Raw genomic sequence first — 26,713 nt, forward strand, 5'->3', positions numbered from 1 at the left:
TCATAAATGGGAGAAAGTTACAGTGCAATACTCTTCCTTCTTTAACAATTTGATCTCTTTAATACAATGGTACCTATTAAAACTTATTTTCCTATCCGTTCCTGCTCTCATATTTACCATTCAAATTTTCAAGCAGCTGGATGAAATATTCTATGCTTTCCTGTACATACATATTGAACTGCTATGGGAACAAGTGGTCTTGCAGAAGTCTTCAGACACAGAAGCCAGGCAGGCACGGCCACTGTAGCATAATGATTTCTATAATGCACTGTTACTTACAGGCATTTATATCTCCTAAAATATTTTCTGGGCAGTCCCTGCTCCTTGCCAGTGCATGTAAAACTCATAGAAGTCACCAGGACAAACAGCATGGTACATCAAAGACACATTGGCCTCAAAACCTCAAAGAGATGCAGGTCTTAAACAGCAAGTAGGAAAGCAGTGCTTTGGAAGGCTATAGAGGAACAAAAGTCTGGCTATGAAAAAAAAAACCCAAAAATATTTAATTCTGCAGAATTTAGAAATGTACCCTAAAATTTACAGTAACAATAAGAATCTGTAACATAAATTGATTCAGAAATAAGGATAAAATACACTGTTTAAAGGAGGAAATATTAATAAAAGTGAATTGAGATTTATGAGTTAAAAGGGCTTTTTGGTTTGGTAGTCACTTTGTCTTTCCAGAAACATCTGTCACCAACAAGTCCCATTTTCTTTACTCTAAGTCATGGGTTTATCTTGCTTTAGAAGTGGGTCAGCACACACTACACAGGAAGAAGCAAAAACTTGCTTTTGCATGACATTCTTAGACAACCCATAAGTAGAAAGGCAAGATCTCAGACAAGATCAGAAGCAGGAGGCTGAGGGATCAGTTGCCCTGAGAACTGTATATGCTTTTCTGCTCTGGGGAATGAGAGGAGAACAACAGACAGGACTCTAAAGTTTTTTGACTTTTAACAGGTAATACAATAGATTGACGGCTCCTAAATACGTTAGGCTTAGTTGAGTGCTGTAATTCAGCAACCACTATGACATGACTGAATCTCCCAGTGTTGTCTGAATACCAAGTTTTGTTGCATGCAACCAACAAAAAGGAAATGAATTCCCACAAAACAGTGAATAGATTTGAAGAATTGCACTGGAACAGCAGCTGTCATTATACTTTACAGAAAGCTTGCAACATCTTTGAGGCTAAGCTTCTAAGCTCATTTTATTAAAATAAAAAACAGATGTAAACAAGATATGGTTAAAAACCTCCTTAATTAATTTTTCCTATTGTTTTTAGAAAGCCTTTCCAGACAGTCTTCTTGTCTGTGTTAGATGGCTCAGAATGACTTTTAAAGAATATTTAACATACAAATCACAACAGCATTAACATTCTGAATCCTCCTGGATGAAATAGCTGTTTTCACATACTTCCTTCCAACTATTTTTTTTTCTTGTCCTTCTGACCAACTTTATGATTTTCTTTCTCTCCAAACACCTGAAATATCAATTTGCAATAAGGTAGCTTTCAGATTTTTTTTTCCCGCTGCAGACTCTGTATGAGCTCATGCTTAAACTGGTCTCATGCACAGAAAAACGTTCTTTTTGCTATGTTATTGCATTTCTGGTAATAGTTTAGGTAGAGAAGTGACCTAGTTCAGGCAGAGAAGTGACCTAACAGTGGCCAGGCTATGGACCACTTAGTGCATGAAGAAGAACGAAATGAGAATTTTGAACTGGATCCAGAAGTAAATGGAAAGAAACCAAGCATATAGAATATAGGTGTGATCTGTTCTTGCTTTTCTTTCTTACTTAATAGTAAGGCTGTGCATCTTGGGGCACCTAAAATTAGTAGTTACTTTTGAAATTTTGGTCTGACATGTATTATTCATCTTCCTTTTTCTCCTAAAAGACAGACGTTAAAATGGCAGTAGCAGATGTTCTCAGCTGCCTGATGGAAAAGGAGGAAAAAGTTGACCGAGGGGATAGATCTTTCTTCAAAGGAGAGGTGACAGACAGAGATTGCCTAGCTGAGATGACTATTCTCTGTCAAACACATATTGCAATTCCACCTGTTGCCAGGAAGGTTTGAAGCTTAAGGATTTCTCAGGCAGGCACCAGATCCTCTGCCTACTCATCCACGCTCTTGTGCCTGGGAAGTTCTTGTTCTTCACTGTGGAAGAAAAAGGGAAATCCTGTTCTGTTTTAGCAGCCACATTTATAAGCAAACCACTGAAGACAACAAATCCAGATAACTTTAACATTATTCATAATTTTTGGTTTATAGGTTTTGACAGTGTCTTATCAGAAATAAAAGCCAAAACATAAAAGATAATTGAAATGAAAATATTTAAAAAGACAGAAAATTATTGCTTCACTATGCTACTCCAAGTCAGCTTTCTTTCTCTCAAAGAACCCCACATAAGACTCCCTGCATCCATTCAAATAACCGAATATGGTATTTTTGACAGAGATTTATTTCTAAAAAATGTCATTTAGCGTATCTACATGAAGCTAGCCTGCTAGCAAGAATACTTCCTCACCTCCTTTAAATTCAAGATTGCCTCTGTATTTAGTGGAGCTCTGTCACTGCACTGATGTCAGAAACAGCAGATGAAGAAAAGCAGTCTCACCTTCCAAAGACATACACACATTTGGCTTTTATAAGAGAACACAGAGGACTAAGGAATATATTAACTAAAACTGCATTCTTTATCTCAAAATCAGTAGGAATGATCACAGGAGATGTGCATGAAAAGAACAAGAGTTTTTGAGTTTGTTGGGTTGCTTCTTTCATGATCAAAGTACCATTTGACCACCAAACTCACAAATAAACTCACAGACTTTATCCATACCCTAACATTACCTGTTGAACTTATAAACTTACTATTTTCTACTTTCATGGATACGTGCCATACTGTCAAAACTTTTTCTGATTGATACTATCAATGGTCTTAAAGACACCATCTGAAACAACTACACTGGTTTTCATTCCCATCAATAGTCGTTTTAGCGCAAACTGATGTGTGAATACTTCTGAAACTTTAACACAGCAAAATAACTTTAAGACCAGTTTTCCGAATTAAAGGTACACAGTCTTGTCATATCCATCCCAAGATTTACACCTTGTATGGCACTTCTGGACAACTTAAAATCAATTTAGTCATTTTAATTCTAGTTTATATTTAGAGAGTCCATCACGAAAGAGTCCAGAACTTTACCCTAGCCTAGGTCCCCTTTATGCCATATGTATACGCAATGTACTACATCAATCAAAATGGCTCACAGTTCAGATGATGTATATACAAATAAATGCACTCTACCTAGAGGTCAAAATAATTTCTGTAACAGCACAGTATATTCTCTTGTTTTTAGCTATCTCCTACAACCATGAAATATAAAAATTTAACAAGCTGCAAAATAACAAATTGAACACCATACATCAAGTTTCTTTAGTGTCATGCTATAATTATAATCATGAATACACTTCACTTTTAACCCTATTTTTACTGTATCTTTCTACTTTGTGGACCATGGTGGCCTATGCTGTTTGGTTTTTTGTTTTTTGGGGTTTTTTTTTTACAAAATAGGATGACGGGGAGGAAAAGGTTAAAAAGACCCACCTAATTCTGCTACTTTGAGATCACATGTGAAGGAACTAAGGTGTGCATTTGGGCTTTTTAAGATAGTGCCTATATGTTTCGCTGTTATTCCTATCTCAGCTTTTGCAACCACCTGACACAGTCGGGGGGATCACCATGACAGTGGATAAATTAGGATTTCACTACCATTAAGTCTGAATTGTTTCTTAACAAGGCTATGAATCAGTGTAGTTCTGATTTGACAGAACTGTGAGACTTTCAGCACATTCAGTACAATAGGTAGGATTTTTCAAAAATATTTTAGAAATGCTGAGAATTAAGGTAGGTTGAAATGTATACATATCACTACATTAGTCACATGAAGAGAAAGCTGCAACACAAATGCACTGAAGAAGGTAAGAATACTTGTCTACACATGGTAGGGAAAAGAAAGATTGCTGAAATGTTGAAGATGCCCTTTTGTGCTTATTTCTTTCATAACTTGACACCAACTTTCTTCCTTTCACAGACAATGAACCATATTAGACCTATGAGCGTAAAAGTTTTTTAAAAAGCCCTATAATTTATTCTTTCTTCAAATTTGACTGAGAAAATAGGCATACATAGCTGAAATAAAAAAGGAATGAACACATTATATATATGACAATTCAATTAAATGACTGTGTAATCTAAGTGTGTGAAAAACAGTTTCCGAACTTGTCCTGAGAGACTCCAGAAGACTGAATTCTGGCTTCTCTAAGACTCCCATTGATTTTATTAGGCTGGATAGCCAGCCTCAGTGCTCTAATGTATGTGTAGAAGGCCCACTACTCTGGCTTCATGAGAAGTTCTGACCTTGAGACTCTAATTTTGTTTGCTCATCTGAGTCAACTATGTAATTATTTTAAGAACCTTTCTATATTTCAGTATTATGCATACTTCCAGTAAAGATTTGGGAACCTAATTTAAATACACTGCATGTTACTGTGACTTGTAGGTATTCAATTAGTAATGGAGAGGTCTGCACTTGTACACCTTACCTTCATCTCTGAAAAATAATTAATACATACCAGATGCTGTATAATGACTTACTGAAATATGCAAATAAAAATATTCAAAGGGCCTTCAGTTATTATATGACAACGAAGTCCGTAGCTATGACATTCCAAACAACCCTAATCCTTATTTTCTTAAGCATACACATGTACAATGAAACACAGAAGTAAAATCTTAGCTTTCTTTACAAGAAAACAAGATTTGAGTTGGAAGTCTAAATGTCAACCATGAACATTATAAAATTATACAGAATAAGGAGGAAACAGGGCTGATAGTGCATATAAATATGACAGTGTATTAGGCTGCATTTAATTACCAGTTCAAACAACAACCTGATCTAACCTTTGACAAGTAAAATAAATGTTCTGAATAATTTAACCAAAGCAAACATTTGCTGTTAAATGCTGGCTAATTATAGTAAGAGTTGTACTGAGAGGGGGGAAAAAAACCCAAAAGAGATGGTAATTTATACACTTCTCCAGCAATTGCTACAGCTATTCCTTGAAACCCTTGAATATTTTCCATGCGGGATAGCTATTAAGTATCTACTTTGGGAAAAAAAATCTGTCTATGTTTAAAGGGAGAAACATCATATTAGAATAACTAGCCTTGATTTACAAGCACTGAAGAAATAGTCCAAATACGGAACGTAAGATAACATTAGTTTCAAGAACATCCACCTTTTCTGTTGATGGCTTTCTGATACAAAAGGTCTCTGTTTGTAATGCTCTGTATCACGCTTGAAGGTAAGAAAGAGTAGAACAACAATTAAATCTTTTCCAAAGTGTCAGTGCAAAATCACACAAAAGCCTCATTACAGGACAGGGGAGCACTGTTCAGTCCTGTCCAATGCACTTCTGAAAAGTAATGAATAAATTTAAATTCTTTCTTTACATAAATACTATATCTATAGTGAAAGGACATAAACAAATCAGAGACATTCTTTAAAAACAAGCCCTCGCAAATTATGTAATGACAAAATAATCCCAGCACTATGACTTTTTCAGATATATTACCTATAGCCCGATATACTATCCAACGAAATACTGAGCTTGTTTCAAAAAGCAGCTAAATTTCTCAGAAAAATGTATGTGACAAGAACAAATATTTCAAGTCAGCATGCTTCCAGCATCAGAACATCAACAACCATGAAATTGAAACCATTATAAAAAAGGTGTGTTTTCCTGCAGCATATATGCCTTCCAGCTGTGGGCTATTTTTAAAGAAGTGAATGGCTTTGTTACCTTTGGGCCAAGAGTCTCACTTATTTATGTGATGAAAAGTTAGGAGCAGCATCAGCTGTCTATCTGCATGCACAATAACTACGGTTCAGAAGAATCAGAAGACCATGAAAATTTCACGGACAAGCAATGTATGTTAAACGAAAGAAGCTTATAAATCCCTAATCTTGAATATATATCAGTATTTGAAGGCTTTATATAATCTGCAAAGTAAAAAGTAAAAACCATTAAAAATATTAAAACTGACTGTAAGTATGTTCCTCTCTTTTCCCAAAAGTAATTTGTGTGCAGATAAGTTCTGGCCACAAGTTTCCAAGACAAACATATTACTTTTAAGTTACCTTTTATATTTTCATAAATATTTAAACTCTCCCTGAAATTTTAAATATGTTTATAGAGACAGGAATGCTAACATTCTTAGCCTCTTATAATGAAAAAATATGAATTAAATGATTTCTTGCACACTGTAAGGAAACAATTTTTAAAAGAAACAAATAATAAATTCAAAAAAACCCACAAATTGTTTACTTGATAATGAGTCAGGTGGATTCAAGAAACTGAAGCAGATTTTCTAGCTTACAGTGTAAATTGAATACTGGAAAAGTGAGTTTGAAGGTCATTACTATTCTTGCTCCATAGCTCAGGATAAAGTCTTTAAGCAAACAAAGTAGTGAAGAATTTGACAAGATCTGTGCCTGACGCTCTGGAAAAACTGAAGTACAGAATTAATTTTACACTGTATCTACTGCTTCATGCCAAATGGACAGTGAATTGCACTGTTTTTTCTTATGCTGAGGCACCCATAAAAACACTCAGCTGTATTTGCACAGGACAGAGAGGTATCTTAGGCAGTCATTGGTAAAGGCAATGAATCAACTCTTCCCTGCTATTATACTGCACATAAAACTTCAGCATTTAAGCATAAAACTGAAACAGATCTTCTCTAGAATTGTTACGCTTTTTGAATTCGGCACTTCAAATGTTATCAGGTTCAGTAATGTAAATTTGGCTAATAGGACACGCCTTTACCTTTCTGTGAATTGAAAAGTAGCAAGGAATAAAAACAGCCACTCAATTCTAAAATTTTATCTTCTCCAAATACTCATATTTTTGATAAACAATGAAATTAAAAAACTCAGCCAGGTCATAGGTTGTGAGAGCTGATGTGAAGACTGCTTCTTGACGGGGAGCTCACAATGATAGCCACTCATCAGTGCCAATTACACCTTCCTGTTACTTCTAATTTTCCAAACTGTTGTGTACTTTACGAAGTATGACATTAAACACCTAAACAAGAAATTTAATACAATATTTTATATTTAAATAATTAAATCTGACAGAAATACTAATAGAAATGCTAGTGTACTGAAATTCTAACATACTAAAAAAAAAAAAAATCCCTCTCTTGGCCATAGCTGAAAGGAATACGCACTGTTGATGAATACCATCTTAGGTATCAGTCCGATATAGCACGTGGTGTATCTGGAAGGGTGATGATAATCAAATAATTTAGTTATGTATGTACACATACTTGGTATAAACCAGCTAATATCTTTACCCAGTGTGGCCCACCTGGAAGACAATTTATCTGAGCTCAAAAGGTATCTCCATCCACACCATTAAAGGAGAGGAATACCATGATGTTGAAACTAGCCAAGCTTCTCCCCTGACTTCATACATCAAATTTTAACACTGAAAACCACAAGAACCAAAGATCTAGTTAGTTCTTTAGATATGTATTTTTGTACAATGGGTTGTAGAGAAATCACGATTAGAAATAAAAAAAAATAAGTAGAATGGATAAATCAACAGAAATCAGAACCACTACTGTGGGGTTCTTTTTGAACTAATCCAACATTTCACCCTGGTCAATCCATTATTATAAGTAACGATTAATTTAGTCTGTACTGGAAGTTTCCTGCATATTTTAGTTTGCAAGTACTTGTAAGGTCTTCCTGAAGAGAATTCACTTTTGTGTAGAATGGCTTTGTGATGTGGATTAGCCTCCACAAGGGATCTAAATTGACAATAATGAATTCATTTTATATAGTAGGCTAGACTTAAATGAGAAGTGAAAGGCCAGTGCCAGCAGAGTTCTGTGATCAGCCACTGTTGTTCTCTATATAATTTACTGGTTGAGTTTAATAATTACAGCATTGCCTTGATAATCTGTAGCTGCAGCATACTGGAAAGAGAGGAAGAGAAAATGCTTCTTGTGTTAATAGGAGAATTGAATTTTTTTATTGAAATGCAGACCACATAAACTGCAAAATGGAGTATTTATAACGAACATCTAAGAACAGTGACACTGGTTTAAACTAAAATTAATTTATATCACTCAAATCCGGAAAAACATAATTTCAAGCCTTGATCTTATTAGGATACTTAATGTAATCTTATTAGAATGTGAGCTTCTATATATCAAAGTGGTTTATACGTTGCAAATATATTTTAAAGAGCTCCAATAAACATTACTAAACAATTCACTACTGATCTTCAAACCTAGTTTCACAGGGGCAGATTATTGGATCTGTAACTAATACAGCAGGAGAGGCAATGCCTTCACACAGGCGATATTCTTGCTGCTATACAGAACCGGCTGTCACATGAGCGTTAAGTAAGTTTCCAGGACTTTCTCGTCTCTTAACTGCCTGAGATGTAGCGCAGAGCAGCATGCTTTCCAAAAGGACAGAGTACCTACAGCTTCAGCGGAAGCAAATGGGGATCATAGATGCTTAAAATTTCAGAAAATCAGGCCTGGTGCCATATACAAGGAAAACGCTGCCAGAAATGTCACTCACAGCATCCATGCCTGCCACTCCACAGAGATTCATATATGCTTAATGATGGCTAGCAAGTACAGAGAGCAGACCTAGCTAAGGAAAAACAACAGAAAACCAGGCAGCAGGCAGGCGATGAGCACTCTGTCTGCACTCGTATCCCCACTGGCAAAGTACAAGTAAAATGGTTAAGAAACCGGTAAGGCTGATGCCAAAAATTTAAATGTTTCTAAGGACTACAGCAGACCTAGAGAGACAGAGTTTTTAATCTCATTTGAAACAGTTTCAATACTTCAACATTAATGTATGCACATATATATTAATGAAGCAGACATGTTAATCCCCCCGATGTCGATGTCTGTGAAGCATCTTAGCTCTTACTTCCTTCACCATCAGTCACGTGTAAGTAACATACTGTGGCAACATATGAATAGTTCATAGCTCCAGCAATGAATGAATGAATGAACAGTGACCTAAACGCAAGCAGCAATTAAGGTTTCTGTTTCTTTACCCATCAGCTATTGCATCTACTCGCAGCAAACAAGTGTGTTTTTCTGACATGCACACTTGTCTGTTAATAAGTTAAAGAACTATTTCAGTCAAGAGCCTTTATGTTTTTCCCCTACACGCTTCGTTTCTTGCTACATGCATTGGAGTTTCGCTCTGATAAGAGATGTCGACGACAAGCCAAAGAAACGGAGGTGATGCTGCCAGGGATTAAGGTAAAGAATACGACACTTTGCCGAAGCACAAAAGGTTTGCCGTTGTTTCCCTGTGCTTGGAAACCTTCAGTGCAAGCCGTCTGAAAAGCACAATGAGAGCTTCCAGTTAGCACTTCTATTTGATTTTAGTACACAGTTTTACATCCCTTGCAAGACTTTAACGGACTATGAGGACAGAGGAAAAATGACAACATTTTAAATGGCAACAAGCGCGAAATAATGACAATATGCTGGTTTGTTTTGTTTCCTACCTTTTTTCAAGGGGGTTGTGTTGTTCTTTAGGTTGGCTGTTTTTTTTGTTGGGTTTTTTGTTGTTGTTTGGTTTGGATTTTTTATACTTTACAGAGGAAGAAGAGAAGAGCAAAAAAAAAAAAAACTAACCACAAAGAGCCATGCCTGTTCTTTTTCACAGGTTCAGTTCAAAATAATTCTACTAATAATCTACTGCACATTATCAATACAGTAAGTGTGTGTTCACAGATAAATTACATTATCATTCACTCCAGTGAAACTAAATTCCAGTTGCAGAATCTTGTTATGAGAATCATCTGTAAAAGCAACTGCTGGCCTGTATGGGACCAGCAGGTACAATTTTAAGAGTAGTTCACAAAAGTACTTTTCCAATTGTAAACAGAATGACTGACACAATCTTACCTGTCAATGAAAACTCTATAGGAATCCATTTTTCAAATCTTTTCTCTCAGTTCAAAAACTGAATCCATTTTCTCTATTTTCTATAATATATAGTTCAAAATTCTCAGCCCCTGTTAGCCTGGCAAAAAATGATCTCTGCAAAAATAAGCTGAAGAAAACAAGGACAACCCAGACCAAAGAAAAGAAACAGATCCTGAGAGCTGTTAGTACATTAAATGAGCATTACACAAAGCATTTGTCTTTCTACAAAGCAGAGAAAAACAGAAGGAAAGCTATCTGCTTAAGTAGATTTTTTTTTCTCTTCTATACTAAGCTTTTTAGATACAACAATGTAATTTTATTTTACTCTTTTTTAATCAAATAATCAATGTGGATAACTGGTCAAGGGAACTAAGAGTCTACTAAAGTGCAAAGTGGATGATCGGCTCCTTTATTCTTGAAGGTTGCATCATGCTGCCTTGTGATTTTTAATGCCAAAATTTGTAGGGAACATGAATTCAGTAACTAATATTTAACACTTTAATAAACTCTTTACATTCCATGAGCAGATATGGCACGTATCAGGTAATCATATATTTTTTAAAAAGCACTTCATTTTACATGATACTGGTTTTCTCCAGCACCTCACTATGTTCTTAGAATGACAAGGTATGACCTTTCAAACCCTTGCTTCCTCCTAGCCTCTAAATGTGCACGTATGTGGGTATGAGGTATGTGTGTGTATAAATATAATATATAAATTACTCTGTAGGTAAAATACTACTTTTGCAGAAGAAAGGATGCTACTTCTTTTACTACAAGGTAATTTTCAGATAAGGGATGAAAAGAAAACAGAGAAGAGGTTACAAGATCTTATCTCTCAGAACATAACATACAGTCTTTCACAAATGAAAAAAATAATTATCAGAAACCACTTGCTATGAATAGTAATTTAATTTCCCTGAACTCAAACCCTACAACATTCAGCTAACACTGAAGAAACTGGAAAGTAAAATGACTCAAACTGCCAAAAAGCAATATGAGCGAAAACAGAATTTCTCACTGTCAGAGGCAAAAGTAACAAAATGGTAAAATGTAAACTGTTTTAAAACGTAGGTAACATTGACAAAGATCTGATTGAGAAGAAACGTATGACCGGGCAAAGAAAAGGCTAGCTGATCGGACCGACAAGAGTACAATTTGGAAACTGCAGATTCAGCTGGTCCCTGCTGCTACTTCACCCAAAGCACATGAGGGTATTACAGTTCTGTAGGAAAGGGAACAATTTTGGCAAAGCTGTGGAAAGAAATAGTCAGTTAAAATCAAGTCATAATGAGTGGACTTCTCCACTGTATGTAACACCCTCCTAGATATACAAGAGCTGCTCTGCAGCATCATTTCCCGAATGCTCAGAATCAGATTACCAGTTTTGCTGCACATTTACAAGGTATTATAAGGTAGCTTTAGACTCCCTCCTCCTCTCCTTTCTCTCCCTGTCCTCCCTGAATATTAATCTCATCTTTATTCTTGAGAATTCTTTACGTTAGAAATAAAAAATAATATAACAGATATTATAAAAAAGCCAGTGATTCAAATTTTGACTTTCATAAATAATGACCTATTTTTCTTCTTCTTCATTTTAGGACTTCCTTGTATGTATTCATGTATTACTTTCCAACCTTGCCAGAGTGGAGAGGTTGAACAGACACTGACAGACCCTTGAAGGAGAGTAAGATCTTTCATGATAAGCCCACATAGCTTTAGGCCAATATTGGACATTATTTGGTAAGCATTACTGTATTTAAGGAAGAAATTTTTCAAGGTTCACATGCACTAAGTGCAGTGTGTATTATAAAGCTAATAAAAAAGCAGTATTAACATAATATTGAATATATCTTGCTCATGTAATTATGTACTCAATTCAACATGCCCGCACAACGTTTATATACAACTAAAAATTGTAAAAAGTCATAGAAAGCAAAATCTCTACTGTATGATAGTCTTGGATAGCTTACGCTTCCACTTCTCAAAACCACTTCCAGTAATATTATTCAAAAAAGAAACTTGCGTGTCATGTGCCCACCAGGCTTAGGAGTCTTACACTCGTATCTACGAAAATTATGAAACGGCAATCAGGAATTTCATGGACAGTATACACACTTATTAATATGATCTGTTCTATTAGGTCCCAGCGAAAACATCTTATTAGTTCCACAATTAAATGATTCAGAAACCATCCACACTATCTTTGCCTTTTAACAGTTCCAATCAGTAGCAGATCTAGGTGTAATCAACAGCAGCAGGGGGCTTTAGGAAGCAAAACAAAACAAAAACAGTGGGGATCTTTACTAGTTTACAGTAATTGATACAAGGAGATGTTATATGTTACTGCAAGTTAGCCTAAGATATGGAAAAGCTATGTGAAAATTCCCTATTATCTATGACTACCATTTCAATATAGCAATGGCAATACAACAAGCTTTTTTTTTAAAAAAAATGTAGTATTTAAAGTTTACTGAATTCCTTGCTGATCTAAAAAATCTTTTGTATCTCTTTTTTTGCCCCCTCCGTTTTACATCTTCTGTAACAAGATCAATATTTGGGTTACCATATATTCAGAATCCATAGATGTCACCCCTTAAATTTGTGAGTGGGCTGCACGAGTGATACAAAGTCCCTCTTCTGTAGGAGTTGAGCACATGGTCTGAACAGCACTTTTAGCCCCTGCTATGCATGGTAGCGAAACTATGTTTCCCATATGTTAGTGCTGACAGGCTGACTGATATAAATTCAACTCAAAGAAACTTACATACAAGTTATTTTTACGCTTTTTAATCCTTTTCCTCTATTAACAGTGTCCCAGATATAAGAGAGGAATACATTAAAGAGAAATTGATAAGTGGTGCAATAATTTATGCACCCTTTGAGTGCTAGGACATCTGCATAAAACGAGGCCATCGCCTTTTTGATGTCAAGAATCTTGGGATAGTTCCAAATTGTTAAGTATTTAAATCCTAAGCTTTTAAATTCCCATTGATTTTAACACAAGCACAACAAGATAAGTATCCAAGCATCTTTTTGGATCTGCCCTCACTACTAACTCTGAAAAAGACTGTATCTCGCCACAGCCATGCAGCACTCATAAAGGACAACCAGTGAGGATCTTACAGTGAGAGCCTGTGCTTTCGCATCTGTAACATTCCTGACCTTGCTAACATAAAGTGAGTTCACATAAAAAGAGCAATCACACTTTTGGACGGAGGCACAGGCAGAGCCACAGAGATGACACACTCCCACCACCCCAGCTCCTCTGTAGAACCAGAGAAATCAGTAAGCAGTCTATGGCAGCTTTCGTGGCAGCCAGGTGAAGATCCATGAAATTCAAAATTTGTTATGGATGACTCACTCAATGATCACTAAATGAGTATCAGAAAGTCTGATACTTGCTTGAGCCATTGTAGCCCCTTAAAGAGCAGAAGTTTGAAATTACATAAATGCATCTAATTAACTACTTACCATATGGATAATCTTATTCTTTTTAACATTGTAATAAGCCTTGCAGCAAAACCTACTGCTTTAGCACACGGCTTAACCAGAAACACGAGAGTGGAACACGCTGGGGTCGATCCACAAGGGAAAAAGCATCAAGCAGAATCACCACCATACTTTTGCAGGAGTACAGCAATTCACACCAAGCAGCAGCCAACAGTGAATAAAACATACCACCTATCCCACATCTGTCCTCAGGACATTTTGCAGATAAGGCATATATCGTTCAGTGGAAAGGCACCTGTTGAGCCAGTTAAGATGCAGTTACACAAGCGCAATGAATTCCAGGATCAGGAAGTGACTTTCTTATGCCAGTGGGTGAAAAGGGACGCAGCTGTAAAGGTAAAGAGGAGGACATTTCACCAAATGCTAGAGAAGAACAGGGAACTGTCAGGGACCATTAGCGTGGCATAACGTGTTACCTTTGCATCTCATCTGTGATGAGTTCAGGTGAGTCAGGGCATAGATGATGTAAATTCTCTTTTATTCAGTTCATTTTGCTGTCTCCCAGACTATCTCGTTGAAAGCTCCTCAGAGAAGGATGGATTTCAGATACCCATATTAACAACAGTGAGCTTGACCACAACCAATAAATTCATTCCAGTCAAGAAATGTTTAAAGGCAGGTAAGATTCAAAGCTAGGACATAGATGGTCCATCGTAATTAGCTAACCATTTCCAAAATGACTCATCTGCCAAACACTCTCTTCAATTCCCTTCCAAAACCGAAAGTGGCTACCTCTCCACAAACCCTGCAGCTCAGCTGGCCATCATGAAACAATGAAATGACAGAACTCTACTGTCAAAAAGCACCATCAAATTCATAGTCTTTTCTCCACTAGCTCATCTGAGCATTTTAGACTTCCAGATCTGAACATTTTCTGCTACACCATGAACACAGCTACATTGCTCCAAAATTAAGATCTTTAAAACACTCTTGAAACCAAGAGCGCTGATGACAAGAACTTTTCACCATCTCTGTAACCTTCTGTTTATTTGCTTTCCACATTAAGTGCTGGTTCTCACAGTGCACAGAGGGCTCCAGCCACTTTGAAATACTACCAGAATAGTTTGAATGAACAATATCTTTCCCCCAGCGTTTCTCTAGATCTCGAAGCTAAAATTCATTCCCATGAATGGTTTTAGGTTGATGGTTTCCAACACTGTACTTTCAGTTTGAAAATTGCTGAAAGCAATAGTCCTTATTCACCACTAAGTCTGCAGTAAACATCACCTGTGGAAAAGCAAATAGTTGGGTAACGTAAGGGTTCAGAGTTTTGGCACTGGGGATGTGCTTCTTGGTGGCACTGACGACCAGTGCTCCCCTGGGAAATTTCTATGGTGTAGTGGAGCAGGAGCTGGGGGTCAGCAAAGGGATCCAGGAGATGCTTTTCATCAGCTATAAGCACATTCTATATGGGTACTTCTAGGAGTTTCATGAAGATGAAACTAATGTTCTTCTGAACAATGATATATATATATACACACACACACACATATGCAGCGCACACCGCACCACATCAAAATTACCCTCTTTATCCTTCTACTAGCAGATTACAGTGCTACTGTAGCTCTGCAGCAAGGACTAGAAATCAATCCATATTATGTACAGTAAAACATCACAATTCGCTATAGGGGTCACATACGCAGCACTGAATCTTGATTAATTCCACAATCCACAGTTGTTTATAACACATTCAGTTTACAAATCATAGAAACAAGTGAATACAAAACACTATTCTGATTTTTACCATACAAATTCTTGTTTATGATGTCTGTAATAAGATTAAATAAACATTAAATTATGACTTGGTTTACGTGATTCTGAATAGATGAGAGGTTTTAAAACATTTCTCCCCTTTCTGTCTTTCAAAAGTTTTGAAGGTGAAAGAAAAATTAAACTGAAATAACTTCAAATGCACTTCAGCACATTTCACTACATTTCCTCCACTAACAAATAAGGGTTAAACCCTACAGAATGTACAAGAAGAGACAAGCCTGCACACACACACGTATGCACGCTTACACACATGCACACACACGAGCAATACCTACAAAAGACTTCCTCCCATGACTACACCATTGCTTTGCAAACAACAAGCTAATTTGGGTTCCTATCATGCATCTGATCGGTCATACAGCAATACAAAACAGAAATAAGTAAAGACGACCATCTGCTTGTTAGCTGAAACTATAAAAGTACATCTTTTTAATAAACAATAAAATTAGTTTGACAGGGCAGAGACCACCTGAATAGAAAATCAAATATTTCATGTTATTTAAGGTGTATGTCTGCTGGCTATTAAAATACTCCTCTTTAATTTATTACAGCAACACACACAATACTCATGTCATCCTCATTTTCTAAATCAATAATCAGCACAGCATGCTTCATTAACAGTGACCAATCACGAATGAGCTGGGGATCTCATTTTACAACATGAGCATTCCTAAGACATAAACCATCTGCTACTTGTAGTAACAGAAAAATCAAATTAATCCATTCTTATCATGCATTCAGATTTTAAAGCAATTAAAGATGCTCTTAGTGTAATCGCAGCCACAGAAGTAGTTCTGTAATGAGGAAAGCAAACTCTTCACTGAACTTTCTGTCATTCTCAATACATTTGAAAACTTTACAAGCTTTCTGCACTCCAGTGGGCCATTGTTCTCTGAACACAGATGTTGAAAACAACAAGCAATTTTTATTAAACATTTAATCTTTGCACATTTGAAGGAGTTTACATACTGAACAGTGATCAAAAAAGGGCATAAAACCAAAAAATAACTGTACAAGTTAAACAATGCACAGGGTTTAACCTAAATCAGTAAATTCAGAGAAAAGATTCTTTTTATAGCCTTAACTCATGCCAGTATGGCTATCTTTTGCAGCACATATGGTCTGTAAGATCACACAATAATTTTATACACTCACAATATCAGAGTACAGTCGTGTAAGACGCCTTAGTTTCAGATCTCCTGGATAGATAGAGGAAGGAGGGAGCTGGTAAATTGCTACCCCATACTCCTGTGCCCTTTCAGCTTTTCCAAAGAGTATCAGGACGACAATAAACTTAAAATTCCTTTCCCACCAGGAAGGACAGACAAAACGGCACGTGGCGCAATCTTCCTTTGCTGGCCTGTCAATGTGTCTTGATTTGCTATGAAAGAATACAGCAAGGGTGAAGAAGCAGCGTTCCCTTAAGACCTTACCTTCTCTGCAAAATAGACCCATTAAAATGCTACTCAGAATGAGCTCTGTTATGACGATGTATGTTATTCAGAGAAACCAGGATACCAAACGAATACTAAACATTGGTAAATTTAGATTACTGTTGACTCCAACTTGTATCCAACCTGTAACTTTATCACAATTATTTGTACATATATATATATCCTTGAAAGAACTCGAAGAACCTAATCTTGTTAAAGATGGACCTCAAATTTGAAGAAAGAAATACATGTGCCAAGTGTCTTAAAATAAAGTGTGTAGCCATCAAAACAAACATTACTAAATTAAAACAATAATGTTTCTCTTTTAGGGAGGACCACCATACACTTCACGCTGCAGTTTCACGTAGACTAAGCTGACATAAGTCACCACTACTGTCAGAAACAAATAACCTCCTTCTCCCCTCTATTAACTCTAGGATTTTTTTCCTACTATTGACAGAGTAAAACAGTAACTTTTCAAAGTTTCTATTCTCATAAACAGACCTTGCAACTGGAGCCCTAACGGGAACAGCAGTAGGCTCTTTGACTTGACAGCTAGCTGTTGTATGTCCCATCCTTTACGCTGAAATGAAGTACATCCTCTACTACAGTTCAATATTAATATGATATGAAAAAAATAAAACATTGGGAGAAAAAAAAGCTCTTATCACACTTTCATGTCAAGAGGAAGACATTTAGTGTTAATCATGTCTTATTTATTACACCTTTTTAAACCAGAGTCCTATTTGTAAATGATTGTTAATCATTGACACACACTTATGCCTTGTAACTTGCTCCATCTTTCTGTGCATCTCTGATGAATCCAAAATTAAATTATGCTCATTACTTTCTGAGCAAAGGATTACTGTAAATCCAACTCAGACCTAAACTCAATGAGAAAAAAATATCCCAGGAAAAAAAACTTTCATGGATGCAAGAATTGTGTAGGCAGTTTCAGAACAGCTCTTGACTACTCTTACTAATCATTTATATAGATGCTGACCTTAGCTATAGCAGCAACAGCTAAATCTGAAAAAGCGGACTAAAGATGAAAAGAAGTCTCTTTCTATGTACTTGTCTCCTTATATGATACTTATTCTTTCAACACATGGGCCATTTTTGTAGACAATTTGACAGCATGTATTAAAGGTTTATCATATGCTTTTCATATTCCTTTAGAGAATTATGATAAAGTACACTCATATTCAGTGAAGACAAGTTTTCCTTTCAGAAGAATTGCAAACTGAGTGTTCTGTACCAGAACATCTATCCTTTGGCAGCAGATTATTTCTTCATTTTGGTATTTTAATACCTACCCTGTATGGTTTGCATGATCATTATCACAGGATGGTGTGGATACCACCTTTACTGATGCACAAGAAAGTGGTGCCTTTTATGAAATCAAATGTAATAGCATTAACATCGCCAACACAATTACTTTAGGTTGAGCCATTTCGCCCACACAGTGCTATAAACCAACTAGGTCTGTTGTAATACATGCACTGATAGAGGCTGCTTATTTGATAAATGCCATTTTATTACTCATCCTCTATGAATCTTGCTTTCCTTCTTGCAGTTCTTTTTGTAAGAATTCCACTTCTCTATCTGAAACCCTCCATTTCCATAAACAACGAGCTTCGCTCTGATGCTACGACATGATTATCTGGTGTTCACATTTCCACTCCCAGGGTTATTCACACTGCCTAATTTAGGCTGCTTTAAGACTTCTATGTCAAATGAGACTTTGCAGACTAAAATTAGAGGCTGAAGTTGCTTAGACAATCCAGGAAAGAAGCAGGTGCCTTCATGGAGGACATTCAGTGCTCCTCAGTCTGATACCTGAGGCAGATATGGTGAAACAGTCAAGAGCTGAGACATGACAGCATGTCCCTATTGGCTGAATACACTATCAAAGCATGTTTACCAAGATATTTTACTAGAACTGTGGATTTTGCACCTTATCCTTCAAAATCTACTTAGAAAGTCAAACGAAAACAGAATTATTCTGGAAGCTATAAATGGCACTGATATTCCAAAGAAAGGTAGCAGTAAAGCTGAAGCCCTGCTAGGCACTGCAATGAATTGGAAGCGATGATTCAAAACTAACAGCCATAAGAAAGCCTTAATGCAAATACACTACTTTTATTATGTTCCAAAAGAAACAAACAAAAATTCTCAATGAAAGATTGACTCCAAAGAGCATAAATTATTTTAAAAACAAAATTCATGCTACTATTTTTTTTCTGTTTTTTTTAAGGAATGTTATGAACCACAGTATTGAAAATGAGGTAATTTTGTTGCATATGCAGCCTTTCTTAAAGAACATTTCAATGACCCAGTTATGTCTCTGTTTTATTTTTGTAATATTTTTATATGAACTAGGATAAGACTGCAGTTAAACGTTGTTCTTCAATTTATTTTTCCATCTGCTTTTAGCTGCAGGATAGCATATTTTATCACATTTGATATACAGGGTCAAAGGAATAAAAAAATTAACCCTGTATTTTTGCATAAAATGTATAAATAAATTTTGATGGTGCAAGCTCAGCAAGTGGAATATTTTTACTAGTTCTATCTTGTGATAATGTTTTTGTAATCACTTATATTTCAGTTGCTAACGATGGAATGCAGTTTTCTATGTTATTATCACGGTTCTACAAATCGCAGGGAAAAATCCAGTATCTGAGCAAAAGAGGATAAAAGGTCACATTTTCCGAAGGTAATCTTTTCACACATACAAGAGGCAACAGGCCAAGTCACTTAGCTTTTCCTAGCTAATCAAACTGCACAATTTCAGCGTAGTGGTTCCTTTTAGATGTAGGTGGTGATAAAACGATCCTCAGCTTGGGAACATGTCCAAGATACATACACACTCCCAAACACCTCCCCCTACTCACCCCACCTCCAGTTGATTTGCACACAGACATATTTATCAATACTTTTTAAGGTAGCACCCATGCTGATGGGGACAATTACGAAACAAGAGAGAGGTCACAGTAAATCCAACTCGGAGTATGTGACCGTAGTTACGTGGGGAAAAAAACGAACTCATGTCAGCGTCAGGCATCTGTTGCTGCTGGTGCGCGGACAAAGCGAGTGCCAGAACAAGGAGGCAGTTTTGTAGATCTACTGTTTGTCAAGTCGCCCACTGAAGCAAGCCTTGAAATCAGTGTGTGTACTGCGGCCATCTGTTTTACTTTTCACTAGCAAAACTCTGACTCTTACCGCTTCTTTGAAGCCATGGTCAATGTCAAGAAACAGGTACAGTTATGATGAGCGTGCATGTTTTTTTAACTTGGCAAGGAGACAAAAGGAAGGAGGAAGGAAGACAGAAGTGTATAATTAGCCTTTTTAAAAAAAAAAAAAGGGATTACAGGAAAAGGATCTTCATTTATTCAGGTATATTACACCCCAAAAGGATTAAGCTATCAAGGTCCCATGAAAGCAACCAGCGAGAACAGACAGACTGACCTAAGTAAATAAATAATTTTTTGTGGCAGCTTTGTAACAGAGAGCTGATGAACTGACCTGGACTTAAGAAACTTGTCTCTGCTCTCTTCCCTCCAGTGACCAAAAAGAGAATAGTTCATTTGATCTATGATAAGTAGATTTAAAAGCACAAATGTTCTCAAATCACTACTAAATCACCAACAAACATCAAACTGCTGAATTCCATTGCTGATTAGTTTCACTGGGCAGAATCTACCCAGAGAAAGCCATGGTCCATTTACTGACGTTCATGCAACATCTCATGCACACACCTACTGAATGTGTACAGATGTTAAGGCTCTTTTTGGTTTTGGGTTTGGTTTTTTTGGGGTTTTTTTTGGTTTTTTTTAGAACCAACATATACTTGCTTCAACTTATACTATACAATCTTATTTACTCATGTACCTTCTTAACTTTCTCCTGTTTCACTTGTGTCATAAATCTACTTCAATTTCCTGTCCTTTTTCAGGAGCCCCACAATTTTTGATAGAGATTTTTCTTTGAAAAACTTTCAGGCTTTCTCTGTTTTAATCTTTCAGAACTCAGAAGATATGTTCCTTATTATCACTTTTTCTTTTCCTCTATCCCAGCTCTTAAAAAGGAATATTTAAATTAAAATCCCCAAATATCGCAGGCTAGGCACTGTATGATTTATGTATGTGTGCGCATGGCTTACAAAGTGGGCTGCCCTGCAATAATTCCATTAAAACATCCTTAGACAGACAGACATGCTAATATTGCATACAAGACTAATGAATCTACGTAAGATACAGTATGTGACGAAGGCAACTCCATGTCAGCAGTAGATACTACCAAAGAATTGAAAAAATATTCATGTACCAGGTGAAGGTATATAGCATGATTTCTCCAGAACTACAGAACTTTGAAAAATCTCAATTAGCTTTTATATTTAAATGCTTGCTGGGTGTGGTAGAGGCATGCGTATGTGAATATACACCTGTGCATTTTGAAAGCACCAGTTAACAAATGGATATGGTGGGTTTTTCAAACCATTGAAACTTGAAAATGAACTACAGATTTTGTGCAGAAGCTAACATTTTTACACTTGAGTCAGGACTTTCACCTCTGAAACAAGTGCTCCAGACAGTACTCTTCACAGATAAAAGAGATATTGCTCTTGAAAAGTCTTATGCATAACATTTAGGAAAAAAAAAAAGAAAGAAAATGTAAGCTTACTGCCACGTGGGTAGTATAAGAGGCCATAACTTTGGAGAAATACAAGAAGTATTACATCTTCCTCTAAACAAAAAGAATGCACCTTTTGGAGTTGTTGTTTAAGTTCAATATTTCCATTGAGCACATAAAAAGTAATCACCAAAATTAGTGAAATGTTTCAAACTTCTTATTCCACAGAATAATCTGACGAAAGCAGACCACTCACTAATAAAGTGCAACTTAATAAATCATGTGAAATCTTATTTTGTTCAAACCCTTACTAACTCCTAGCACCATCTGTTACCATCAAAACTATATGACAAGATATGATATATAATTAATAGGTAAACAACAATCTAATTAAAATGGACAAATACTCCATGTTCCTGCCATTTGGGAGCTCTAATTACAGACTAAATTTTAAGCTTGAATTAAATATTTAAGCTGGAAAATTAACTTTCCTTCTCGAGCCTTGAATACATTAATACAGATATGTGAAGCGACTTCCTGATGGGAACTTAAACATGTAATTTAGTTTCATCAAAGCAGTTACTAATTGTTAAGCAGCAGTACCTTACCATATGTACACAATAGCTATTTAGAGCCGAAAAGGTGGTTTTAAAGTACCCCTCTGCAACCCTTTTCTGACATAAATATAAAATGTATATACAGCACAGCAGTTTACACTACACACTGAAAATAAATTACAAAGACTTCAGCTTTCAATGGGCCTTAGCATGCATAAGTCTGAATAGATCTAGATAAACAAATGCGTATTTTTGCTACTGAAGAAACTAAACAATGTCAAGAAAAGTTAAGCTCTTTTCACATTCTACTTACTTGCAGAATTTTGAACTTAAGAGTAAAACCAAGCACTTTTCCCGAGACATCTAGTGAAACAAAACATTGAAAAAAACCCAGGTATTTCATTTAACTATGATGATTTAGATTTTCTTAAATACTAATGTCAAAAGGACAGAAATATTAAAAAAAATGGAGAATAGTATTATACAAAACATCATCGAAAAGGTTCCAAGTATGCAAGTGGTTAAAATTTATCTAAAATTAATGCAGCACAGTAGATATAATTGTATTACCAATAGAAAAAGTACACTAACATAGGAATTTGGAATATTTGCATTCTGGCCAGTTCTGGATGTTAGGCATTTAACAGTGCCAGTACTCAACAGCAGATTCCACTATTTTAGGAAAAAAAAAACAAACAACAAACAAGAACAACAAAACCCTCTGCTCTTTATGTAAATCACAATGCTTTCCAAATATTGCTGAGTCGAATCACCTTGCAAAGCATTTCCCTCATCTTATGGATATAGAGAGTGAGGCACAAGGATGCTAGGTGACACCCACAACCATATGTCAAGGCTCCAACGGTGTAAAATACTCCATGTATATGGAACACTATCATTTTCTGTATTCACGTGGAACCTTTTTTAAGGGAGCGCACACAAAGATTTCAGTATGCTTTCAATCTTACAGGCTCACATGGCCTGAGACAGTGACATACGTGAAACAAGAATCCAGATTTCCTGATTTTCAATGTTCTCTTCTATTTCTAATGTTCCTCTTCCACACAACAGAAATACACTTCGCTTGCTCTAATTTAGGTTCAACTACAGAAGAGCAGGACACAATGTGAAGAGAAGTAGTGCATTCTTTTTAAGAATCCTTGAAATCGTATGTTAGTAACACAGCGAGGAACAGAACATGAAGAAATTTCATCCATCCATCTACCCTTAATAATTTTTATTTGCAGCATACACACAGATGACAGATGAATCACTGGGCCATGGCTTCATCAAGGGATTCTAGTGACATCAAAACCAAACCTCTAATAGTTTATGATGTCACTAGAAACCCTCAAGGGATTTCTCGTTCTGTAACTCAGAACACAGCAGCTTCTCAATTTATGTAGTTAATGAACTGGAGTCCCAGAATATGCTTTAGGACCTAGTCTGCTTCTACTGCTCCCTCACCACTATCCTTTGTCTCGTTCCTACAAGACAGTAATAATTGTACTCTTTCAGTTTACAATAGTCGAGCTGGTATTTTCAGTTACATAGACCCTGATACTGTTCTTTATATAGAGCTTTAGACTGTACTTGTACTATGTAAGCAAAATTTCCATTTTAAATGTACTGAATCTCTTAAATATTATAAGCCACTTATTTTTACAATAGCCATGTCTTCACTATACTCTCATAATGCAGTCTGTGAAGCTACTTAAAAATGATTAAATAATTCCTTAGCAGTTAAAAGAATGAAAATCTTCCCTCCTGGACAAAGCTGACTTGGAACTCAGGTACTATAAATATCTTTCAGAGACGTACTTATATGGATTTCACCCGTGTACATCCATCCATCCATCATTTTCTCTTTTTTTTTTTTTTTTTCATCAGTATTCTTGAGCTACTTAGCTTTGAGCAGGCCCATAGCTTATGTTCCAATCCATATTTTCCAAGCAGACAGAGTAGGTATTCTGTAAAACATACATACACTCCTGCGTTAGGTGCTGCAAACAGGCCCAGACTCCTCTAGCAATACATACTTAATTCATTTGGCCAAGCTAACCAGGCAGGAACTCTGCACAGTTCAGTAGCTTTGACGTGGAAACACCAAACTGGTGGGAGCAGAAAAAAACAGGTTTTCTCTCAAGCCCAAGCAGGGATGGAAATGCAGGCATCAAACAAAGATTCTTCTTCTGGTGGACACAAGACGCCACAAAGACACGCTCCTCTACCTCACAGCCATTAAAATTTACCTTCTTTTAATTACAGTTGGTTAGGTTTTGAATCACACTCCGATTAGAGGGAAAGACTGCTGCTAGGCAAAACCAAGTACCAAGTTCTGGGGAGCACTATCGTTCCCTCTGCAGTCCAAGATACAGCCATATTCTTTCCAGGCCTATTTATAGACCATATTGTACTGTACATGTGCCATGGATCCTAATGTGAGGAAAATTATATAGATATTCAAAGCATGACATATTGATTCAACATATTGAACGGATTGTTTTTTCCTCTATTTATTTAAATGATTATAATAGTTTATAGTGAGCTTAGCCCTTGAGACAGATGGTTGTAAACTCAAGATTTAAGTTTTAAATAACTGTATTAAAATGAAGTAAATGATTTTATCCACCCTCCTCATTAGAAGGAGAATGAATTTATCGAAACACAATCTTTAACCCTCTCCTGAGTTGTCTGTGACTATTTATCAAAGAAAGTGAACTTTCGAAATTGTTTCTGCTGATGAATTCACAACTCATTGACTGGAATTTTAAAATGTGTCTCATTAAAGTATGTCTGATACGCATAATATTTTTTTTATATTGTGTAGGGCAAAAAGTAAGCTTGGTTTTAGGGTAAAAAAGGGAATTCTACAATCATCCACTTTGAAAAGAACCTTAAACTGTAAGTCTACAGTTTATATCTCATCTAATTCTTTCCAAGAGAAAACTTCTATTGCCAGGCACAAAAGCATAAAATAAAAATCTCTGTCCGTAACTCATGCAAGTGAATGAAACAGTTTTCCCTTAAAGACTACAGCTCTACAAGAGTTCTGTCTGTAAAAAATAGTGAATTATATTTATCCTGCAAGAGCTTTATCCCTCTCAATTTTATCAGCATCCCTTTTTTCCTTTCTCTCTTAGCCCTCCATCATTGCAGCTTATGCTGACTTCCGAGTTTCGCTGCTGGACAATATCAAAGGAGAACACATCATTTTGCAATTCTATTTAAATTATTTAATTATTATTTAAATAACTAAATTTCATGTCACTAACTCCATTTGCATCATTTAAAAAACACCCATTGATAATGTGTTAGCAGTCCAAGCCTGATGATCAGTCCAAGTCCTCCACAAACCAGTTAAGAGTTCCATCGGGTACTACTAAAAGATTCATAAAAGGTGTATCTATGTCAGCAAGTGATCAATATGGGCAGACAGGAAGAATGAAACAGTTAATGCTGAGGACCAACATTCATGCCATACATCTTTTAAGGGGTTTTAATTTGGACTGGTGATGTTCAGGACCAAAAGCCCACTAGCAGCTGTTGTAAAAGAAGTTCATTTATATACTGCTGGTGTGCAACTTCTGATTTAGCTTAATCCAAAAGAAATCAATTTTCCCAGTGCTGGCACTACTCTACAGGATGAACACAGCACAGTGGAGACAATATGCTTCAAAGATACATTCCTGATTCAAACTAAAATGCTAACCTAGGACCATAGCAGGAAAATCAAACCTGCTTTCAATTAAACTAGTTACTTAAGGATGCACATAAGGGTCCAGTAAAACATTTTTGGGGAGCCTGCAAGTAGAAACAAGGATCAACACTCACGCAGTTAGACCAAAGGTTCCTCATGCTATAAGGCTGCTGGGCAAAGACCACTGGTCTCCTGTCACCTTTATTTTCAGCAGGCAGCAGGGTGAGCACACAGCAGGTCCAGGAGAAGAGGTTAATGACTATTCAGTGAGATGTCAAGATCATGAAAGGTGTCAATGTTTTCTAAGCCTAGGTAGTGCCCTTTACTAATCCACAACTCCAGACATCGAATAGTTCTGAAAATACTAAGTAATACTAAGCTAGTCAGGAAGCTTATGTGCATGTGTTTTAGGCTGGTGTTTTGTTTTGTTATTTTCTGAGTAAAGATTAACAAAAAAGAAATCAGATTTAGGAAATCAGATTCAATGAGACATTTGATAGACATGAGACCTTTTTTCTTTAGTGCTTAAATGCACTTATTAGGGGTAACAACTTATTTTAGAGGAATTCTGAAAAATCTGGCTTGTTAAACTAATACACCAAATTGGAAATTTTGTAACAAAATGACAGTTTCGCTATGTAAGACAACAAAACAAACAGCAGAAAACACACACTGAGCAACTATTAAAAAAATTAAGGTAGTGTGCTGTTCTTTTATTTCAGAAGTTCTTCTGTTTTTGTACAAGTAATCTTAAGGACAGCAAGCCACGTAGTTTCAGGTTACCTCCACAGGATTTTGCAGAATTCCCAGTACGGGCCAAATACATGGGCAAAAACATGGTTTCTGACACAGCTTTCAAAAGCAGCGTCTCTACAGTTTGCGTTCACAAGTGCTTCTTAGTATTACTCGTCATTATCCCATTATCTATTTTTCTTTAGTACCACTGAGGCACAATTTGCATTGCCAGAGAGGTGTTATCAGTAATAACCACTCACTTGGGACGGTCATTTTTTACAGCCTGTTTACCTTCCCTGACTTCGAGAGCGTGATATACAAGTCTTA

The 26,713-nt window shown here is 36.3% G+C and overlaps 1 protein-coding gene across 2 annotated transcripts in view; it reads right to left on the reverse strand.

Moving 5' to 3' along the window:
* Window positions 1–26,713, reverse strand: part of TBC1D5 (TBC1 domain family member 5) — a 322,093-nt gene that overhangs the window by 204,225 nt on the left and 91,155 nt on the right. The window contains exon 1 of one of the 2 annotated variants that reach the window (XM_086614564.1): window positions 2,058–2,123. The exons of the other annotated variant lie outside the window; for it this stretch is intronic. Within the exon in view, the coding sequence (XP_086470690.1) occupies window positions 2,058–2,123 (66 nt within the window). Of the gene's footprint in view, window positions 1–2,057; window positions 2,124–26,713 lie in introns of those variants that run through there. 2 annotated transcript variants of the gene reach the window in all.

Source organism: Tauraco erythrolophus, chromosome 7, assembly GCF_009769465.1.
Source record: "Tauraco erythrolophus isolate bTauEry1 chromosome 7, bTauEry1.pri, whole genome shotgun sequence".
In the NCBI taxonomy this organism is placed as follows: domain Eukaryota; kingdom Metazoa; phylum Chordata; class Aves; order Musophagiformes; family Musophagidae; genus Tauraco; species Tauraco erythrolophus.